The 22,014-nt window shown below is 38.7% G+C and overlaps 1 protein-coding gene across 6 annotated transcripts; it reads right to left on the bottom strand.

Annotated features, from left to right (window-relative positions):
* Positions 1–91: 91 nt before the first annotated feature.
* Positions 92–21,807, bottom strand: PROSER1 (proline and serine rich 1). Of its 6 annotated transcripts, XM_054836899.1 has the most exons (14): positions 21,097–21,806; positions 18,967–19,033; positions 17,911–17,976; positions 17,115–17,183; positions 16,567–16,661; positions 14,468–14,561; positions 13,849–13,959; positions 13,069–13,152; positions 12,057–12,135; positions 9,596–9,691; positions 9,430–9,474; positions 5,377–7,138; positions 4,563–4,710; positions 1,620–3,240 (listed from the first exon to the last, which is right to left on the bottom strand). In XM_054836899.1, exons 5-14 carry the CDS (start codon positions 16,632–16,634, stop codon positions 3,118–3,120), a joined length of 2,610 nt encoding a protein of 869 aa, XP_054692874.1. In that variant the 5' UTR covers positions 16,635–16,661; positions 17,115–17,183; positions 17,911–17,976; positions 18,967–19,033; positions 21,097–21,806; the 3' UTR covers positions 1,620–3,117. The 6 variants fall into 6 exon arrangements, 5 of the variants coding, with proteins under 5 accessions (XP_054692865.1, XP_054692856.1, XP_054692874.1 ...); XM_054836890.1 differs by lacking the exons at positions 1,620–3,240; positions 18,967–19,033 and adding an exon at positions 92–433; XM_054836881.1 differs by lacking the exons at positions 1,620–3,240; positions 18,967–19,033 and adding an exon at positions 242–406 and having other exon boundaries at positions 21,097–21,807.
* Positions 21,808–22,014: the final 207 nt, after the last annotated feature.

Below are 22,014 nucleotides of genomic sequence, written 5' to 3'. Positions count from 1 at the left end.
AGAGGACAGAAAATTGCTCTGCTTCTCTCATTCACTACAGCTGTAATTAAAGCACTTGAAAGAAATATTTAAACTTGTATTTTGAAACACAATCCAAATATATTCTTAGTTGTTCCAAACAAAGATTTTATTTCAAAGAACACTTCACTACACCTTATCTTTGCAGTCTGTCAACATAGCTGAAATATAGCAGTAATATGCAACTTGAACAATGAAAAAATAATAGTTAGTCCTGAATTAAGTCATACAGCAACAGCCCTTTCCCAGCTCAGTGTAAGATCCAGCATGGTTTGCCTCAGGAGCAGACTCTTCCTTGGCTTTTTAAAAACGGTGCTCAAGTAAGCATGAAAGAGCTCAGGACAAATCACTCCCTTCAGAGATTCCAAGGGTGGGTCACAGGAGTTTGCTGCAATGCAGAACACAGACTTTATTCCTGAAGAGAAAAAAATTAATAAAAAACAATTTTACATCAGGCAAAATATTTAACAAATTTAAATTTACCTTAATCCTAATCACTGGAAAGTTCAATTTACAAAATCCTCCTACAAAATATGGTAAGAACCAGAGAGCCCATTCTAGACAAAAAAACCTGACAGTATAATCTTTCTTAGCCTATTTGTTCACTTGTCTAACACTGATGACGAGCTTCTATGTAAAACTGCACCAGCTGTGTGTGAAATACTCTTTTCTGGGTAAAGTGGCTAGACACCATTTAGCAAGTACATTGTTTCAGGAGAATAGCATTTAATACAGTGGATATTCACTACCTCTCACCTGTTTTCATTTGGAGAAACAGGGCTTCACAATCCCTTAGGTATCTTTGAGTTGTCTAATGTTCAGACAGAAAATCAACAACCCACAACCCTTGACCATTCAATAGATGTTTTCAGAAACAGATGTACAAACTGCTTACTTTTTCATAAAACACTGTATAACAGCTGATGTCTGGTAGTTGTTTTTTACTAGGGGCAATGTGAATTAGTTTAAACTTTGCTCGATGGGGAAACTAGGACTCAAATTGGTGATCAAACTCAGTACCTCAGTAAGGTTACAAAATGCTTACTGACTTTGAACTACTTTACATTCACACCTATGGGACAAAAGCCAATTCGCTCTCGAGAAGATACCTGTATTTTTATTTTCTCCTTCTCCAATTGATCTACAAATCTACAAAGAACAAGTCACGGAAAAAAATGAGAAGGAAAGGATAATGAAATATGGCAGAGATTTTTTCCACTGATTTCTTGAGTCAAGATATAAGGCACTGATTTCAAAAGCAGTTCAGAGTGGAGAATCATTACAATTCCACAGGTTTCACAAAATAAAAAAGTGCAATATGTTTTTATCTTCAAATCTAAAGTAATACGTAAATTTGATTATTAAAATGCAAGACTACCCAACTGCTGACAAAGTATCAAGGACACTATTTAAATTTTTTATCTAAACACTTCGCAGGATATTTCTATTGCCACTTATTAGGAAACCAATTTTATCATTCAATATATAATTCTGCATCATAAAGAAACAGCATAAGTAAGATCAAACATTAGCAAGTGTCTTAGTAAAAACAAGTTTATTCATCTCTATTTTAGGCAAATATGTAAATAGTCAGCAAAGCCTTTTTGCCATGACTGTAAATTTTTTATTTAAAAAAATTGTGTTAAAAACCAATACAGGAATTTCCATTAATGTTCTAAAAAAGTTTGTTCACATCTTGAAAGAAAATACATTAGCAACATCTCCCAGCAGAATTCATCTTTAAAAAAGTAAAACTCTAGGTGCAGAGCTTTTCTACAGTATAGCATCTTCTACGTTTTAATTTAATCACAGGATTGAATATCATTCATCTATTGTCTCTAGAACATGATCAAGAGTTTATCTTAAATAGATGATATTCAATGATGTGTTACACATTGCCACAGGTACTAACATTATTAGAAGAGTGCACAACTGAATTCCATTAACAAAGCAAGACCTTTCTATATGCTGCATCATAACCCTTCCTAACCAATACAGTTAATTTAGCTATATGCCTTTAAAATCATGTACGTTTTCCAAGGAAAAATACTAAAAAATCCATGGTCCAAATTCTGCTCCCACTTATATTCACAGGATAACATAAGCACCATCAAGTTGTGGTTTATAGCTGAAAAGCATATAGATAACCAGTGAGTTTATGAGTATAAGGGAGAGAAGAACTTGACCCATGTCTGTAAACATTCACAAAAGTCTGCAGTCAAAAGTGCCGGATAGGCAGCCTATCCGCAGTACAATTATTTCATTCACAGAGAGGTGTGGGGGCAGAGAGACTGTTATGGAATATTATTTTAGAGGCAAATTAAAATGCTTTTATGTACTTCGGAAAGACATATTCTCAGCTAGCTAAACCATACTCCAGTAAAACATAATCCACTTCTAGCCAAATACAGTACAGCATCATTTCCTAGCTCTCCTGTTCAGATTCAGACAAAGGAGTACTCAATTCAGCAGCAAGCCCATGACAATATTTCAAAGCGTAAGAAAACCCACACACCCCTCTGATCTAGCCTTCCCTTAACACACTACTGATGCTAACAGGAGATCCTCACACATATGAAGAAAAGATCTGAAGAACCATAAACTGACCTTGATCTATGCACACACAAGAAGTGTGCATGTAGACGAAAGATCGTCTACAGCTTTAAGTATCTAGTTGCAGTCTAGATCTCATTCTATATTAACCACATATACCATACAAAACATAACAGAAGGATAGGTGCTTATACACACTATTAAGTATACTTGTTCTCCCCATTCAGTTTGACAGCCAATTGCTCTATTTACATAAATGTCTGTTTGAATGTTCCTGATCCTGTAAGATGCCAAACATTCAACTCGTCAGCTAAAAGGAGAGTCAAGGATGCTCAGCAATTCACAGGATGAGACCCTGAATCAATTAAATGCAATTACAAATTAGGTTTGACATCTAACACAGCCTCCTGGAATCATTTTACCCTCATGTCTTCCCCCTCTTTCCCCAATTCAGACCACGCTCCCACTAATGCGGAGACAGCCTTCAAAGTGAATAGGATCAGGCTCTGTCAAGCAACCACTGCAGTCTTTAAAAATGTCTGGTATTTATTGCCATCCACTCTGGGGCAGACTGGTCTGCAATGAAAATGGTGTTCCTGGTGTTGACGGATAGTTAGCAAAACCTTCAGGCTGAGCTGTATAGTTCTCCAGAGCAGAAGCAGAATGTGCCTTCAAGGAAGAGAAGAAGTTAGGAAACAGCACTGATAAAAACAAAGAAACAAACAGAAATCTAAATCAAGCAAAATTTCAGGCACAATACCAGTCCTACTCAAGCCAAAACAAACAAAGTATAATCTGAAGTACGCAAAGAATAGAGATGAGCAGTGCACCTATACCCCGATGTTAGACTGTAGTGCAACTATTGCTCTGAAATACCAGAGAATGAGGAAATTGGTTGGATTAAAAGGAAAAATGAAGAAGCGTTAATGGCATTTCCTTTCCAGTGGAGTAAGCCACAGCTGATTTGGAAGGCATAGCTTAATCAGCAGCTGTAGTATTTCACTGACTTTGAACTTCCTTTATCTTCATTGCTCGAGTAGCTAAGCGTTAATTTTAGTGATTGGAACTTGTAAACAAGAAAACTGACGTTTCCTCAATGCAATCTGCATACATAGATTTCTACAGAATTTCTAAACTGCATGGCCTAGATTAAGTGATTTGCTTCTTCTGATCTATTTCCCCTGATATCCGAAAGATATCTGACAATATTCTGCATACTGAACAGTACTTAGACACATGGTCCATTTCAAAAACTCATGTGTCACAGAAGAGAGAAAACATTAATTCAAGACACTCAACTGCCTCTTTTAGTATTTTGTAGAGAAGGACAGATTTCCTATCAGAATCCTTAATCTGTAGAGGCTGTTTTTAACAAAAGGTAAACTAAACAACTAAATACAAACTCTGTTGATAGTGTCAGTTAACTTATGTAGGTTGATAACTGAAACAAGTTGTTTCATGGACAAGAGATGATGAAACTACACATTACCTAAACCCACCTCAAGCTTGTATTACAACAATTGTGGGAACTATCAAGAGTAAGGCACAACCACAGCAGACACAAATTCAAGACAATCTGATTGCTTATGTATAGAGGCATGTAATTCACACAAAGTGGTTTTCCACAGAAATCTCTAAGTATTAAAATGTCGGACTGGAACTGAGCACAAATTTTGCAACTACATTGTAAGCTCATTAGATTTAACACAAACCTAGCAAAAATTTCACTTGCATGTGAAACTCCTCCCCATTTTACAAAGAGTTTTCAAAAAGGGCTTAATCACATTCATAACATCCAGAAGCATTGTACATTGGCCTTGAGTAAGAAGTTAATGAGAGTTGTTCTTTATCATCATCCTTGTAATCAGTTCTCAAACAGGTTAGGGGTTTTAATCATTTACTGACTTCAACTAATCCCAAGAAGTTAACACACAAGTATATGCTCAAATGATTACTGGAAGCAAAATAGTATTAACAAATAGGCATGTTACCTGTAGTAGTGCTGACTGCGCAGCCGCACTATGCTGCAATTCCTGTAAGGAAGATTGTGCGGCACTTTGGGGAAAGCCAGGGATACCAGGGAGAGATAAAAGACCAGGAAAAACTGCATTTCCCGGTGTCTGTAGTCCAGAAGTCAAGCTGAAAGAATGTCAAGATGCAGCTATTGTTAGGAACATCTGCACTGTGTTTCATCCTATGTTTCTTTCTATATAAGCTTATGTCTATGTAAATTAGAAAAGCAGCTCTTTTTCTAAACTTCATAAAGTCCAGAATTTCCAAACAGAAGCCCAGTCTCTACCCACCTACAAATTATTCATGCACACACAAACCAAGACTGTCTGGAGCACACCTAAGGGAACTCAAAAATTTTTGTACCTCGGCTGTGCCTACAGTTTGCACACAAAAACCGTTTACAGACAAAAGTTAATGCTGAGTTCTTCCTTAAAACATAGGAACATCTAAGATATTGTCTGCTATTACCTGGATGTGTCAATGGATGCCCACGTGGAATCCATTCTTGTAAAAGCCTAGGAGGTGCCAAGTATCCTCATCTGGGAAATAAGATCACTCAGCACCTCACTGGATTAGACTGTCGTAACAGGGACTACTGAGAACAACCTATTTAGTAACTACTCTATCTATCAGTCTCTAAAGACAGGTGGAAATCTACTGGTGAACTAACTTTAAAAATTAACCATAATTACTAACTATGAGTGAAAATAACATCTATGCCTATAGTAAAATCAGTGTTTTGCTCAAGAGAAAAAGAAATGGTTCTGACCTCCTTCAGAAACAGAAACATACCCAGCCTGTGCAACAAGTGCAGAGTTGAAGTTTGAGCTAAAGGCCGAGGCAAACCCTGGCAGGACCGGAGCCGGAGATGGGGCTGTGGCAGCTGCCGGCAACGGTGCAACTGCTGCTACTGCAGAAGATGCCTGGAGGCCAGGGAAAGAAGGGAGAGCAGGAGTGACAGAGGGTGTGTTAGAGACAGGAAAACCAGGGAAGGATGGGTTTGATGATCCCAGAGGTCCCTGGGCAACAGAAAAAAGGGAAGGGACGGCACTGGACAAGTTAAGCGAGAAGGGTGGAGCAGAGACTGTTGCTGAGGCGGCGAGTCCTGAGAGTACGGCGGCAGTGGAACTCACATGAGGGGCAGACACGGCTGAAGCGGTTGTAGACGGAGTAGCTAACAAAGACCCTGGGAGAGTGACGGGTGGCGTAAGTGCTGGATTACCAGTAAAAGCAAAGTTACTGGTTAGAGACGTAAAAGGAGGAAGTCCATTGAACACTGGGGTAATGGGAGCAGAGGAACCATGTGGGGCGAGGGAAATGGAAGCCAGAGAACTGGAATTGTTTAGAGGAGCACTCAAAGAGGAGAGACCTGATAGCGCTGGGTTCAGGGAACTGGGTAAACTGACTGGCACTGAAGCTGCCGAGGTGTATGCACGCCCAAGCGCTGACAGTCCTATAGTGCCATGAGAAGGGCCAGCTGAATGAGAAGGACCTTTGAAGGCCGAGAGAGTAGGACTCATGGGTTCTGTTTTGACCAGAACTGGGATATTTGTGGCAGCTGGGGCTGATGAGAGCTGCTGATCAGGATTAGTAGGGCTTGTGCCATGCAAGAGGGAGGCTGATGAGCCACAGTTGACTGGCATAATTGATGGTGAAGTGGTTAAAGGTGACTGTGCAGGCAATGTTGGAGGAGTGGAACTAGAATTGGCCACAGATGGGGATGGAAGACCTGGAAAAATGGCCAGCCCAGGTGTGGAGGAACGCTGTGGGGTGGGGGTGGCTGATGGAGTATAACATTTGTTGACAGAGGAAGTGGGAGGGTCAGAGCTTTGATTAGCAAGAGCAGATAAAGAAGCAAGCTCACTTGTCATAGCAGAAGGTAAAGCAGATGAATTGATTAATGAAGTGTCATTTGATGTCAGAAATCCCTTTAAGACAGACAAAATTGGGTTAGGCAAGCTAAGTGAACCAGGAATGGTAGTGGCAGGAGAATTAGCAATTGTAGATGGAACAGGACTAGAAATTCCTTGCACATTGGGAGGCAAGGACAAAGGGAGGCCAGCAAAAACTGATGACAATGGAGTGGGATTATTAGTGGAAGCAATTGAAGAGGTCGCAGAGAACGGGAGGCCAGCAAATGGTGCAGTAGCAGATGCGAAAGCTTCACTAGGCGCAGGTGTGGCGCATGGTGTAGAAGAACCTTGCGGAGCTGGTGTAGCAGTGGGTATAGAAGCCAGCCCAGAAAAAACTGCAGGGATAGGGGTAGAGGTTGCACTGTGAACAGATGTGACAGGAACACCAGGCAATGAAAGGGATTTGATGACAGTAGGGGTTGGAGTGGATGGCTGAGATGTATGGATGGAAGAGGAGACCTGTTCTGGGAAAACAGGAAGGACAGGGGTAGGCATGTTCATCCCAGATATGAGTGGAGTTGCAGGTGCTAATGGATGGCTTATTGCCTTGACAGGTGATGGGGTAGGGACTGGAGTAGCAGCAGGTGTTGAAGGATTAGAACCATGAGGAGTAAAGAGCTGATTCGCTTGTGCAGAAAAAGCTGCAAAGAAACAAAACTGGTAAGAATACTTGAAACCGTCAGAAATGTTTGAAATCAACAAACACATATTACACAGCATTTCAAAACATGATACACAGGCAATAGCTAACATACAATGTCTGTATATAAACAGTGAACACTGGAACCTATGAAAACAAAACAAAAAGGTACGTACAAACACATCACACACGTTGTACATCATGTAGGCTACCACTCCTCTTTAAAACACTTTGTGACATCTGCTACCTCTTCATGATCTCATGCAAGACAATTAGATACTTAAATGTACTCCATAAGAATGTCCAAGTGATACAGGTAAACACCCTCCCTCTGGTCCCTAACATCTGGCAGTACCCAAACCAGATCTAATATTCCATCGGCATGAGATCACCTGGGCTCCTCTGCATCCACTCTCACTGAAGGTCAGAATTTCCTTCAGAACCAGTTAATTCAATGTATCATGATTTCAGAGAAGTTTAGTCAACAACTGAAGAAAGCTGATTTCAGGTGCTGGTATTTTTCCTTGCTTCAAAATCACGTCATTCTCTTCACTGTATTTCCTTCAGATTTTGATTCTAAGAAGGTACACTTTTAAATTCATGTATCACACTACAGTATTAAACTAACATAGGTACTTGACCATATCAACAAATATTTCTGTAAGTCTGAAGTCAGGTGTCTATAATCGAGGCAAGCACCTGCTACTAGGAATACCAGCTTATATCAATCCTACAAAGTAAGTCAAAGAGATATCAGTCAAGCTGGAGGAAAATGGCAGGCACACTGCAAATGGGGATGTGGGGGTTAATGGAAAGAAGCTGCATTTATGAACACTGGCATGTCAAGAGCCTTGATATGCCTCTATCTAGTTTCCTGCGGAGTATGAATGTGTTAATTAATCACTCCTCTCAAACACCCCTCATGCTTTACTTTACTTTTAAAATAATCTGTTCAACTGTAAGCAAATCACTGATCTAACCAGTCAAACTCATCACCCATAACTCTGTAACAGCTTAGATTTCTCTCTTGTCCAAATTCTACACATACACACAAAACCAAACCTGCAGTCTTTAAAATCTTGGAACTAAGTTGATATGAACAACTCCCAGTTTATGTATCTTGAAACTCTAAAACTAGCACATTTGCAAACAAAGTATTTCCTTTTACATATTATTTTCCAAAACCCTAGACCCAGATTGCACAGCTCTGGATTCTGGCCTTTCCTCATCCTGTTTCCAAGCTGAAGACTCTCCTAAAGATCACAGTTGTTAATCCTGACAGCCAAGATTATCACCAGAGAAGTGCAGCTGGAATAGAACCCAGAGCTGTTACTGAACTTCTCCTCCCAACAGAAGATTTTATTCCTTACACTGCATTCATTTAGCTGTATAAACTACCTTGTAAATACATGCACACTTAAAGGGGTATATATGAATAAAGTGATTCTTTGAAACAGCAACATTACTCTAGAACCATCCCTGGGCATAAAGGAGAAAAGAAAAAACTTTTTTTTTTTTTCCCCTTAGAAATATTTACAGGAGCTAAACTTATCATGGTCATTTCATTTATTTTGGGTATTTGTTAATATGCCTGACTCAACAGTCAGTAGATTCTCAATTTCTCTTTGTCAAACCTAACAAAGTATTATCAAAGCCTTTGTTATAAGTAGTTCAGAATGGAATTTATTATTATAACTTGTACTAAGTACACAAAGCATACAAAGTACCACACAAATAGAGACCAAAAAAAAATGGACAACTCTCTTCTGCAAAAAGAATTGGAATTTAAAAGGTAAGATAAAAGTGCAGGTAGACATAGTTGGATGTAACAGTCTGGGGTAAGACATTCTACACATGGATTTCAACAAACTATGAACAACAGATCTGTCTCTCTTGTATTCCTAGCTTCCCATTATGAAATTGAAATCTGAATGAATTTTCAAATAGATGTCCAAAGTTTTAACAATTACAAATATATTAATGAAGTGTTTCAGTGCGCTACATTGCAAAGCATATTTTGATTTATTTTTTTACATTATTTCTCACATATGCTGAAGAATATAAAACTTTAATCAGCTAACACAAAAGGCCGAATTGTAACGTTTATATGCTTCTAAGTGCCAAACGCCTAAGATGATTTTTTTCTCAACTCTCAACGGATCCTATTCCAACATTAGTTAAATACTTAGAGGCTTATGAAAATCCCACTAAACAAATAAGTTGTTTACATTTTCTGAACAAATAACAAAGATACGATCAACACAAAAATCCCCCTGTGGATTTGCAATTTACCTTGATTTTGGGAAGGTTTTGCCTGGCTGGAAAGGTCCTCATTTTCTAAAGAGAGAACAACAGCTTGTTATTTAAAAGCAAATGAAAGTCCAGCAATGAATGATTCATTCACAACAACGAATTTGAAAAAATACCATCAACTTTTTTAAAGGTATACATGCTTTACCTGATACCACTTGATTAGCAGTGTATGGTGGAGGAGCTGGTAAGCCTGGAGCTATGACATTAGCCATTGGAACTAAGCCAACATTGTTGTAAGCACCTAAAAGAACAAATGCAATACACGTCTCAGTTGTCAGAAAAACCCATATCTAAATGAACCAGTAAGTGTCTTTTCCTTTAAAAGAACATTTTCAAGATTGTGAGGTGTTCTTTCACCAAAGAGCCAGACCAGTTAATCATCCAGGCTGGATGCTGGCTTTTGCCAATGTCTGCCTGAGTGACATGCATTGTGATCCAAATTTTAGTAAGGGCAGTTCTCTTGAAAGAGCCTGAAAAAGTCAGGTTTCAATTGTTTTCAGTTCCATTTTGCCTGAAAAACTCCAAGGGGAGGAGTGATTCAGAGTGTCTGCAGCACTTTTTGTTCTTTTTCTATTCCTAACTTCAAGGCTGTTACAATTCTTCCTTTACTATTAAAGCTTGACAAACAAAAGAGCCAAACACACACAAGTGACCATGACCAGCCCTCCAATGCTAGTCAGAAAATTCAGAGAAAAATGTCCCATCTCAGATACTTCTTCGATATTTCTTTAAATGTTAAGAAATTCAAGCAAATTATTTTAATATAAAATACGTATTGTACTTATATGAAAAAAATCCCTTTTTTCCTCCCTTATTCTTTGGAGCAACTCAAACTGTTGTATAGCTGCAGTATACAGTTCTGATGACGAACATCAGAATTCAAATCACAGGAACATAAATACACTTCACAGTGGTCCTCAATGAATATTCTTAAGACTATAAGAACTTACGCTTCATGGGAAAAGGAAGCACTTGAACATTACTCAAAGTGCAGTAATTTGTCGTACATAACTCCTTTCTGATTTCACACTTTCATAATTGTTCTACCTACTGTTAAAATTTCTTGCATGACAACTCTTGGCTGAAAATTAGAAAAGTAACTAACAATCATTGCATCACCCAGGAAGGAAATTTTAAACCAATACATATAAGAGGCAGAAAACAAAACATCATTCTGACCATTGCTTGAAAACAACAACATTCAATAGTTTCAGGTCAGCATCTGCAATCTCATTAAATGCATTTTATATATATATAAATATATCATCAGTTATGACTTCTGTTGTCAAAAGGGTTTTTTAAAAAACCATGTTGCAGCCTAATAAGGCCCTGAAACCTCAAAAGCTGTCTCATATCTTAAAATGTACTAATACTTACATCCAGTCACAGGACAAATTTTGTGCCCTAACCTACTTTGGATAGGATTTGTTTAATATAAATTTGAGCTAGTCTGCAAGTTTTCTGTACACTTTCTGGGGTGCAAGTCATTTCTAGGGCACAAATCATCAGACTTACTTTAGCCACTAGTAGTGCCAATTCTTCCAAACAGACAATAAAGAGACTTGCAGACATCAAGTTGGTGAGATGACTCATCCTTTAACATGCATGTTAAGAGCTCTACCACACTTTCTTACCAAATGCCTTAAAAACTCCCTGAAATTCCTAACATCAGTGAAAAGCAAGCTTCCTAATCACAAGCACTCCTTGTTTTACAGTACAGAATAGCAAGATTAGGAAAACTTTCAGCTGCTGCTCAAAAAGACCAGAGTCTGACTATATAAGTACTCCAACCTCTTTTTCAAAAAGAAATTGCAATTGCCTCGCTCCCTTCACAAAAGTGTCAGGATTCAAACAACTGACGCAGCAGAGTAGAGAGGAGTTTATGAAGAAAGACTCAATCTTACCTGAGGCACAAAGCTAGGAATCCTCAGACCTAACACAGGAAAAGGCAATCACTATGTCCGTTCTGAGACCGAAATCTACATGGCTAAACTTTTCTCTGAGGAAACTGTTTTCTCTCGATTGTGATGGCAAGTAAAGCTGAAGGCAACTGAGAAACAGATTACCATCCTTCAGCAAGTTCCTACGTATTTCCACCCAATTCAGGGCCATGCCTGACCATATGGAGGGTGTCCCTGCCCATGGCAGGGGGGTTGGAACTAGATGATCTTTAAGGTCCCTTCCAACCCAAACCATTCTATGATTCTATTCTATGATTCTATATCCTAAGTTTGGTACAATAGCAACAAGTTGAGAGACTTGTCAAGCCAAAGCCCAAACCTTGGTCAAACATTATAACAACGACACAGCCCTAGTCTTGTCTAACATGCAAAATGCCTCCCATAAATGAAATATTTTGTCATCAGAACAGCATTGTGAATTTTCCTTATGATGTGGACGTTGAAAAAAGAATACAATATATTCCTCTTCTTATCATCTCTGCAGTCATGACAGGAAGAGGTAGAAACCAGTACCTGGAGCATACTTAGGGAGCTCAAGCCAGTTTCAGATATGATCATGGTCAGAGAAACTGGCAGTTAGACTTATTACTTAAAAGGCAAATGGATGAAACAATAGCATCAAGCTAAAACACATAGAAGCCTTACTTGGTGCAATAGTTGCGTGTGGCCGACATGGTGGGATGGGGTATGGAACTGGTTTGTGTGGATTGTAGGTTGATGGAGCCTACATAAACAAAAAACAAACGGAAGAAGCAATAGTGAAAGCATTACCTAGTGTTTCTCAGACAAAAAGCTAACATTCAGCTACTACTACAAACAGTTGTTCTTCACTGCAAAAATATGTGATATCAAATTTCTTCATAATATCTGGTGACTGCAAATATTTCACTTTTTCTGAGAAGAATGAAACAAACATCACTAGTATACCTTTAGATTTTAATGTAATACTGAACACACATGGGAAAGGGAACTCCTTCCTGCCTTGTAGTTTTCACCCTCTGAAGCCTTGGACTGACTTCTCATTTTAAAGATTTAGCACATTTAAAACTAACAAATACTTATGAAGTTACCTGTCCCTACAGCTTAGTGAGAAACATCTCATAATAAAAGTTAAAATAGAACATTTGGACAATACTTCAAAGTAGTATCAAAGTCATCGAAAGTTTGTTCCACATGCTTAAAAATTTTGAAATACAGATCAGTTGTGTTGTCAAGAAACAAGAACCTTCTTCTAAGGCACTGTTCTAATTCAAATTTCCAAGACGCAGTCAGTTTTTATGTTCATGTAGGAAACCCTCAGAGATGATAATTGCATATATTTCTATCTAAAAATTCCACTGGGCCATGACGAACTACTAAAAATGCTTTTAGTTTTGTGTTCTGCTACTGTAGTTTAAATTCTGCCTTCAAATGCATACACGTTGAGTGCACTAGAGAATCCTATCCCCCCACAGTTATAAACCAGAGCTTCTTTTCAAGTTGAATAAAAAAATAATAGGTCATATTATCTTTATTACAGAAGTTTAGCTTTGTTTAAATTGCTTCCCTACAATCTTCTTGCAACTTAACAGCATTTTTTATAAAATCCTCATTGAATTGGCTGGTGGTTGGATTTTTTTTTTAAAGTTTCATTTAGTTACTCATTTATTAGACATACTGGTTTGGATGGTCCAAGTATACGAGCTGCTATTCCCTTTCCTTCATTAGTACATTCTTCTGTATCCTTTTTGATAGGGGTTCCCTGAAACAAAAGAAAATTAAACAATTAAGAATTAATTTACAAGTAAATCTTGCTATAGAATTTCTGCCGTATTTGATTTTTTTTCTAAACTACATGAGTTTTGGAATATTCTGAAAGTGATCCATGTTTGTTAGGAAAAAGAAACTGTTCTAGGCTTGTAAAAAAGCTTTCCAATAGCTTGGTTTATAACACTGAGCTTTTGTAAAGAGATACATATTAAATAGTCCATGTTTCTGACATAATTAGAATTCTACAATTTGATTTATGGATATGATAACTTACACTTTGCAGTCCCTTAAGTGTGCACAGGAAATAATTAACATGGTTGTTCAAGAACTACTCTAAGATTAGCAGCAGTACTGTAATGACTACATTAGCTCATCTTATCAACCTACCAGTAAGGCTGTTTACACCTCTCCCAATTCTGCCAAATATTGGTTGGAGTTTACAATGTTTTCCTTATATGAACAATGTCTTGTTTATGCAGTAATCTTTACTTGAAGCAGCATAGAAAGAGAATGGGCAAATAAAAATAATGCAAGTTCCCTATAAATGCGTAAAGGGGTAAAAAAAATAAAAAACATTGCTTTTGATTCCGCTTTTCCTTTGAGGTATATGAATCCTGGTTTTGGTTATACTATAATGAATCCTAAATCAAGGATGCTGTGAAAAGCAAAAGCATAGGATCATACTTACTGGGAAAATTCCATTTATGCGGCTTGGTTTGCCCTTGGGATAAGGGTTGCCGGGAATCATGCCACAGGATGATATCATAGCATGAGGAGCCTTACAACCCGTTTTTGAAGCCTGCAAAATAACCAAGGACATTATTTGCTATCGAATTCAACACTTTAAAGAAATTAATTACTATTTCATGACATTTAGACTGTGTTAATCAACCTACATGGAACAACTCAAAGCTTTGTCTCAAATCTTCTTCCCAAATAGTCCAAATAGTGTGAAGTTCTGCCAAAGTTCCCTTTGTTTTGAATAACTCTCCTCAGACCACTTCTGCTTCTACTGAACTCGGGGTTAAGCACTTGGTGTTCTCTAAAACACATGCAGACTGTTTCCTTCAGCATTGGCTGCAATTCTATGACCCTTTTTCCATATGATCCCAATGCCTGCCAGAAACTTCCCCTTTCTTTGCACATGTATTACACAGCTCTTATCTTTTTGCAGCTGCTTCTTTCAGTTTGTCTTCCACTAGTAGTTCCCAGCAGTCCTCACGGTAAGTCCTGACCCCACAATGACCATAAGGATGGAAACAATACTGTATTTGACAGAATCAAGGACACTAAAGTATCTTGACTACCTGTTCAAGAATTCTTCTGCATCTTTTCTTCTCTGACATATTAATTCTGAATAGATCTTCAATAAGGCGGTAATTCTGAGCATCAACAATGTTGCTGTAAAGACATTGACAGATGATTACTACCATTCCGTATGCTTATCAGAAATAATGCATTACTGAAAAGTGATCAACACTTATTCAGCCAGTACCCAACAGTACCTTAAAAAACCATAATTACTTCAGATCATAATATTACTATTATTATTAAAGTAAAAAACCCAAGCTCAAATATGAACTTCATACCTGTAACTGAAACATGGTATTAGAATTAAATATCAATATGGTGGTGTAGAATTAAATATCAATACAGAACAACGGACAATAGCTAAACTTTATGGCAAAAATAACTACACTGACAAAATGAATTTTGCATCACAACAGTTCATTAGAAAGCTTTAATTGCTACTAGCACACAGTTCCCAGCACAGCAGAAAACCAGTAGCTACTCATTTTGCCACTGTTTCTTGCTAGAGTAGCAGATAAACACATTTTAATCTTATTTACTCCAGAACGAAAAAGATGAAACTCCTGGCAATCCTCTCCGTGTTCTGCAGAGCTAGAGAAACCCCTCACACAGTTCCAAAAAGAACCCTTCCTTTCTCCTTGTTCCTCTCCCAAAAATAACACAAAATGCGCAAGTACCAGGAGCCTAATGCCAGATTCTACCAGCCTTTTTCAAAACCCTGACCACAGCGCATTTACTGCTGTCAAATATTACCAGCCTGATGCAAACTACTGAAAATACAATACAGCCCCAAAATGCAGGACTTCTCAAAGGAGGATATTCGAAGAAATGGAATCAGCAGAATGTGGAACGAAGATATGAAAAACAATGGTATTAAAATCATAGAATGGTTTGGGTTCCAGGGGACCTTAAAGATCATCTAGTTCCAACCCCCCTGCCATGGGCAGGGACACCCTCCACTAGACCAGGTTGCCCAAAGCCCCATCCAGCCTGGCCTTGAACACTTCCAGGGAAAGGGCATCCACAACTTCAATGTGAATGAACTTTCAGCTTTCTTCTCTAGTTTTGATTAGCAAGGTAAGTAGGGTTAGGATTTCTGTATCACGACTCCCTTATTATGCTCTTGCACTGCAGAAATTCAACAGCTAAACAAGTTACCATGCTTTCCCCAAACACCAGCTCAAGTGTAGCATCTAAAGAGTCTATGAGCTCCAATCTCACTTCAAGAAGCAAAACAGGTTAGTTTAATGTGCCACTGAATTTCCTTCAGGCTATCCTGTTTTGTTTTGGTCTGACAGAGACTAGGAGCATTCATACAGCTTCTTAAAGCTCAACTCTGAAAGCAAGATAACATCTGTATCCTCAATCTTACTTGTTTTATGGATATTTATATAATGAATTTATATGCCCCAAAATGTTCAAGCTGGCTGTAATATATAGCATTCATATGCAAGGCAGACATACTTAGCAAAAAAAAAACCCCACCTCAACTCAAAACAGAACACTTCATATAATAAATCCTCTAAAACAAGCAGAGAAGTTCCAATATAAACATATGTAAAAGGCAGAGCCTTTGAAGCAACTGTGTTCAGTAAAAACCCCAAACTTTCTGTGTAAACATACATTTAGAATATCTATATATCTTTTATAGACATTAGAACTGTAAATCAAATGTGTCAATTTAAGAGATGTATTTACTTAACTCATTTTTACATACGTAATATTTAGAGGGCTTTTCAAATGCGAAAGGGTCAATGCCCAGAATACTCTGGTCTCAAGCCTTTTACATTTCAGTAAGCAGAAATAAGCTTAAGGACCTCTTCATTCACTACAAGATTAAAGACCACTGTAAAAATATTGGCAAAGTGGCAGTTTTTCAGCAGGCAGAAGCCCAAAGCATGCTCAAGACTCAGATGAACTATGGAATTTTGCACAATGTCTGCTTCTAGTTCTTTTTACAGCCCCATCAATAACGGATTTGTGCTTTACCTTAACTCGCCACAGTGCTTCCTTCTAGAAGTATCTTAAGTATTATATACTGAAACATTAGTAAAACCAAAACAACTTACGGAAATATAACATGAGAGATACTTACGAAGCTAAGATTTCAAGGGCAATAAGTTTATCTTTACTGAATGTGAAGCAGTTGAGAATATTAACCATTTTCGATGCTGGAACTGCCACTATTTTCTGACAAGTAAGCAAGAAAGAAAAAAAATACAGATAAAACAAGACACTACCATTATTTTAAACCCAGAATGCTACTCAGTAACAGCTTCATATTACGTATATCAGCAAATGTTTAATATTGTCTCCCTCTCACTGGGAAGGAGACTTTATGCGCTAAATGCTGAACAAGGAACTGCAAAAAGCACTTCCCAAAAGCAGAGAAATTAGGAAAAAAAGGGCTACATCTATTCTTGTGATACACAGGAAAGTAAAAGATACTTTGGTCAGAAAAGATACCCGGGTTAAAAGTATGACATTTTGTATTTTGATACCATTGAAAAAGAAAGAGATGAAGAGGAAACTTTGAAGATTAAAGGGCAGACTGACCCATCAGTTGCAAAAGTAGACATTACAAAATTAAAATAAGATTAAGAGGGCAAACTTACTCCAAAAGATTATGCCACAAGAACTTACATGTTGCAAAGCCTTTATTGCCTTGAGCTGTGGTTCAGCCCATGAAAAGTATCTCAGTAACTCAACAACCTGCAACAGAAAGGCCTTCAATTCATCTTTTATATATATTAAAAAAATATGCTAACAGCATCAATATGATCTTTCCATTTTTGGAGTATAGTGGTATATTACTAAAAAACGTGTGTCTCTGTGATGTTTGATTACATCAGTGCCTATCAGCATCCAATGTTCTTTTTATTTCTAAGTAGGCACCTAAAAATTCTATGTTACAAGATGAAGTTTTTCTATGGAAATATTTAAAATAGATACTTACTCCTCTCTATATATTAGCATATATGCACAATAATTGCCACAGTATTAGAATAAAAAAAATAAGTCTTTCTGAAAAAGCTTACAAACCTTCAGTATCTCAAACAGCATATTCACCAAACATAAACACACACACAAAAAAAAAAAAGGAAAAAAAATCTACATAGTACCAAAATAAGTTGGATACTTATTACTACATGCCAGTTTAGAAAAAACATGCAAAATAATCCTGAATTCCATGATGATCATTTTCTCCTATTTTCCCAACACAACAAGAATGAAAATGAAATGATTTTGATAACAAAATAACCTGGAACTATTTTTAACAGATTAATGCTGATATAATAAAGGAATTAAATCTCCTCAGTTAATAATTAAAAAAGCTAATATGATCGGCCTCAGTATGATTGGAGACACTGTTTTTTTGTATTACTAAATACACAAAACCAATAGCTCCCATTAAACCCATGACAGTGTTGATTTTTACCTGTTCACTAGAAAAGTATCCATGAACATATTCAATAGCTTTTAATTTGTACTCAGTCAATACAGCCTAGAAGATATAGGAAAAATAAAATGTATAATTAGTTCCTGAAAAATTATAATTATAGCAAAATCATCTGCTAGAATAATCTATTAATCGAAAAAAAATTTGACCTTACAAAGTGACATTTGCATCAATTACACTGCAGTATTCCTAAGTAACAGAGTACTCCCTCGATAATTGAGAGAACAATGAAAAGCAGGGAGATGTAATTTAACTCTTCTTTAAAAAAAAAACCCTCATTTTTTATTTCATTTTGCTTTTTTATTGTTTAAAACTGTACTGAGAGAACATCATCATCATTCTTCCTTTTGCCTCTAAGGTTTACATCAACTTTACGTTAAACAAGATAATACAGTTGATTATTCACACAAACTCTTTGTACCTACTCTGTAAAATAATTACCAAATCATCTTACTTCAGTGAATTTATGAAGAGACTGGATAACAAGTCTGTACAGACGGAATTAAGTATACAAAAAAGCTTGCTCCAGAGGGTGATGGTGTCTTAGCATTACGTTCCCATAGGTCAAACTTTAATATGCAGTCATACAAAACAAAAGAAGCAGAGTAGTTTAATGCAGTACTGACCACCACTTTTGACTTAGTGGCAAGACAGTTTTGTTGATAGCCACGTGGGCTATCTAATAGCCAGAGCTTCCTCCCTCTCCTCATACCCAGCTCACTGATAGACATACAAGATGTAAAGATGACAGGTAACAACTGAATTCCTGCCCCAATCTGGTGCACATACCTTTCTTCCCCAGTTTCCAAGGCCCCCTCTATTGCTAGCTTTCATGCTAACTATTCTCGAATCACCTCCAGCTTCAGCCACATGCCCATTTCTATCTTCTTCCCAATAGCCCTAAAATTCCTTCTTTTTTGTGCTCAACCCTCCACACAGAGAGAGGTGAAGTTCTCCATCACTGCAACCTGACTGCACAGACACCCACTCGCATACTGTACGAGGCAACCCCCTTCCTTTCTGTACCAACAGTACCAGACGTGTTGAAGTCACAGGGGAAAAGAACTTCTCTCTTCATGCTCATCTTTTCTTCTCTCCCTTCCTTCTCGTCACATATTTTGGAAAAAAAAAGCCTGGTATGTCATATAGCAACTTCTTTACCAAAACAAATGTCATTCTTCCTCCTTAAATCAACAACTGAATGACTTCATAATAAGAACACAAACAGAAAGCACTGCTTTGTTCATGTATATATATGAAAAAACCCCCAAACCTCTCAAATTTCACTTTTTTAGTAATCATAAATATGTATGGAGAGGATAGAACTAAGCTACACATTAAGATATTTAAGTAATTGTTCCTGCTAATTGTAGGACTGAAAATGGAACACACCAACACAACTGACTTGTGAATCACATAATAAAGAAGGTTCTAGCACAGATCTAGAAATGAAATTTAAACAAAGACCTAGCAACAAAGATACAAAATAAGTATTTGGAAAATGAACATTACACTGGAACAGCACAGCTATTACTAACACAGCACAGCACTGATCCTTAGATCAACAGTAAGTTAGGTTTATAGGAATACAGGCAGATAGCATACAGGAAACATAATTGCCTAACGTCACATGTTGAAAACCCTTTTGTTTGAAATCTTTAGTAATCACAGAGCGTATTCTGAAGGGCTGCACTGCAGTAGTAATATCTGAAACATTACTCCCTCCCACCATCAATTCTCACGTGCAATTTGTTCCTTGATTTCTTCCCCCACGTTTTCCATAAAAATTCTTAGGTCGGGAGGGAAGTCCACACCCTGAACTATCTTAGGTTGGTTTTAGCTGGTTACACAGTATGGAACATAGCTGTTGTATAAAGGAGAATTTATGACAATGATCTTATGTAAAATGCTAGTAAGTGCTGTTGTGATAACAAAGACTCATCACTGGGGCTTTTGTGCACAGTGGTTTATACCTCAGTATGTTCCAAAATAATACTGCAATTGCAGCCATCACTGTAACTCATGCTGAAGAGAAGCTGAACTGACACTCAACTCTAGCACCCAACTGAAAGGAAACGGCCTCTCCTAGACAACCCATCATACCAAAAAAACACCTTTAACAAACATGCTAAGGATTCCTTTTCTGCCATAGGGCAATCTTATCCAAAACAAGCCCTTCGTTTTCACACCAAGACAGCTTTAGCAGGATATGTAACTCTTCTACTGTGACACTTAAATCACCTCTGCTTAACTACAGCAAAATACGTCATCCCAGGTTTGTACTTCCCACACAAGACAGAAACCATACTTCGACTAATCTGAGAGGTTCTGAAGGATCCAGACACTTTTCTATCTCCTTTTCCACCTCCAGCATTTTGGGAACTGTCCCAACCACTAACCTCCAGCTTTCCTGCTAAAAGCAGGCCTCTGTGCAGGAAGAAATGAGAGCAGCTGCCAGACACCAGGAAGCCTAGGTTTCTATCTCTGCTTCCCACAACTCATAGGTATTTTGCTCGTTGAGTTTTTAACAGGAGATGCATGAGCACAGTTCAGAGCACACATCAAAACCCAGGATTTCACATCCTAGGGGACAGCATGCATGCACCTGAGCTGTGGGAGATGTGGCTTTGAACAAGGACAGCAGAATCCAGCTTAGAAATCGGCCTTCATGTCACATTTGTGTGTTCTATCTCCTAAACCACCATATGAAAGGTGGATATCTCACACTGTAAGTCCCCCATCTCCAGTCAGGCCAAGCAAACACCACCCCTTCCCCAAAATAAGAAATACTTGGTTATTTTAGCTTTTCTTCCTTGACAGTGAAAATGCTGTGATGAACTTATTCAAGTGCTCATTTCAAATAAGCGCTCTTCAAGCACATGTTGTTAGCTCAGTGGTAGCAGTCTGGGCATTCAGTCTCAGTTTTCTGAGAAAATCAAAATATCTCGGAGACCAAGCATGCCAGAGCAGCTTTACACTACCATATCTGACATACAAAAACTAGGATACACCAGCAACACAGGATTAGCTTTTCACACTGAGGTGAAATTTAGTCTTTATTGAATCCTGAAGTCATTACTAAAGAAGACAAACACCTAACCTGGTGTGTTCATCAAGAGGAATATTATATCACTAAATGGTTAAACATGCAAAATTAGCAGTTACCTTTCTAATTTCATCCAGCACGGTTTCAAATGATTTCTTATCCATCTTTATTAGCTCTTTCAATGCAGATATTTAAAGGTGGAGGAAAACAAAATAAAAAAAAAGCCAAAGACTACTGAGAGTTTTTAAGGATACAGAAAAAAAATAAAAATAGGATACAGCAGAAAAAAATAAATAATAAAAAAAAAGCAGGGGAAGAAAGGTTGTCCTTCTTCGCCCCTAGAAATTTAGCGCTGACGCCTTTGCAACGCTGGGCGCAGCGCAAGAGACAAAGGCAGACCGCCGGGTACCTCTCGCCGCCTCGGAGGAGACCCGCGCCCGCTCGCTGCACGTTTCGAGGCTGCTCCCGCTGGCGAAGGAAGAGGAAGGGCACGGGGCAGAGAGACCGAGGCAGCAGCAGGAAGGGGACGGCAGCCGTGGCCCCTCGGAGCGGCCGCGCAACGACCCCGCAGCGCCGCTCCCCTCAGCACGCGGCACCGAGGCCCGGCCGGCCCGCGCCCGCCTGCGGGGCGTCCCCACACCCCATAGCTCCGCTGCGCCGCCACCCTTCGATCCCAGCGGTCAGAGGCCGAGGGGCTTCCGAGCAGCCGGCGGGGACCGCGGAGCAGCAGGCCGACAGCCCGGGAATGGAGTACGCGGCACACAACCCAGAGCCACCGACAGAACACCCCGCTCCACCAGTCCTGCCTCTCCGCCGTCGCCCTCTTATGACACCACAGCACGGATCCGAAGGCCCCTTTCTATGCTGGTCGACATCAACGATGCCTGCGCAGAAGTAGCGGAAACTCGAGCCGGACTCGCCCTTCTCCCAGCTCCTGGACGTCGCGCTGAAAGGTCGAGCGCTTCTGCGGGGCGCTGCCGCACCCTCTCTGCCCTGTCTCTGCGCTGCTACCGCTCGGTTCGGAGCCGGCACGGTTC

The sequence above is a fragment of the Grus americana genome, chromosome 1 (assembly GCF_028858705.1).
Source record: "Grus americana isolate bGruAme1 chromosome 1, bGruAme1.mat, whole genome shotgun sequence".
Taxonomy (NCBI): domain Eukaryota; kingdom Metazoa; phylum Chordata; class Aves; order Gruiformes; family Gruidae; genus Grus; species Grus americana.
The sequence above is the reverse complement of the archived record's forward strand: the minus strand, read 5'-3'. Positions and strand labels throughout refer to the sequence as shown.

What these genes read in the sequence shown, in the direction of transcription:
- PROSER1 (XM_054836871.1), bottom strand. Translation starts at nt 21,141, where the DNA reads ATGGATAAGAAATCATTTGAAACCGTGCTGGATGAAATTAGAAAG. An exon ending in GCAGAAGAATTCTTGAACAG is followed by an intron (nt 13,960 to 14,467) that starts GTAGTCAAGATA and finishes GTTATTTTGCAG; the next exon opens with GCTTCAAAAACGGGTTGTAA. An exon ending in TGCTAATCAAGTGGTATCAG is followed by an intron (nt 9,475 to 9,595) that starts GTAAAGCATGTA and finishes TTCTCTCTTTAG; the next exon opens with AAAATGAGGACCTTTCCAGC.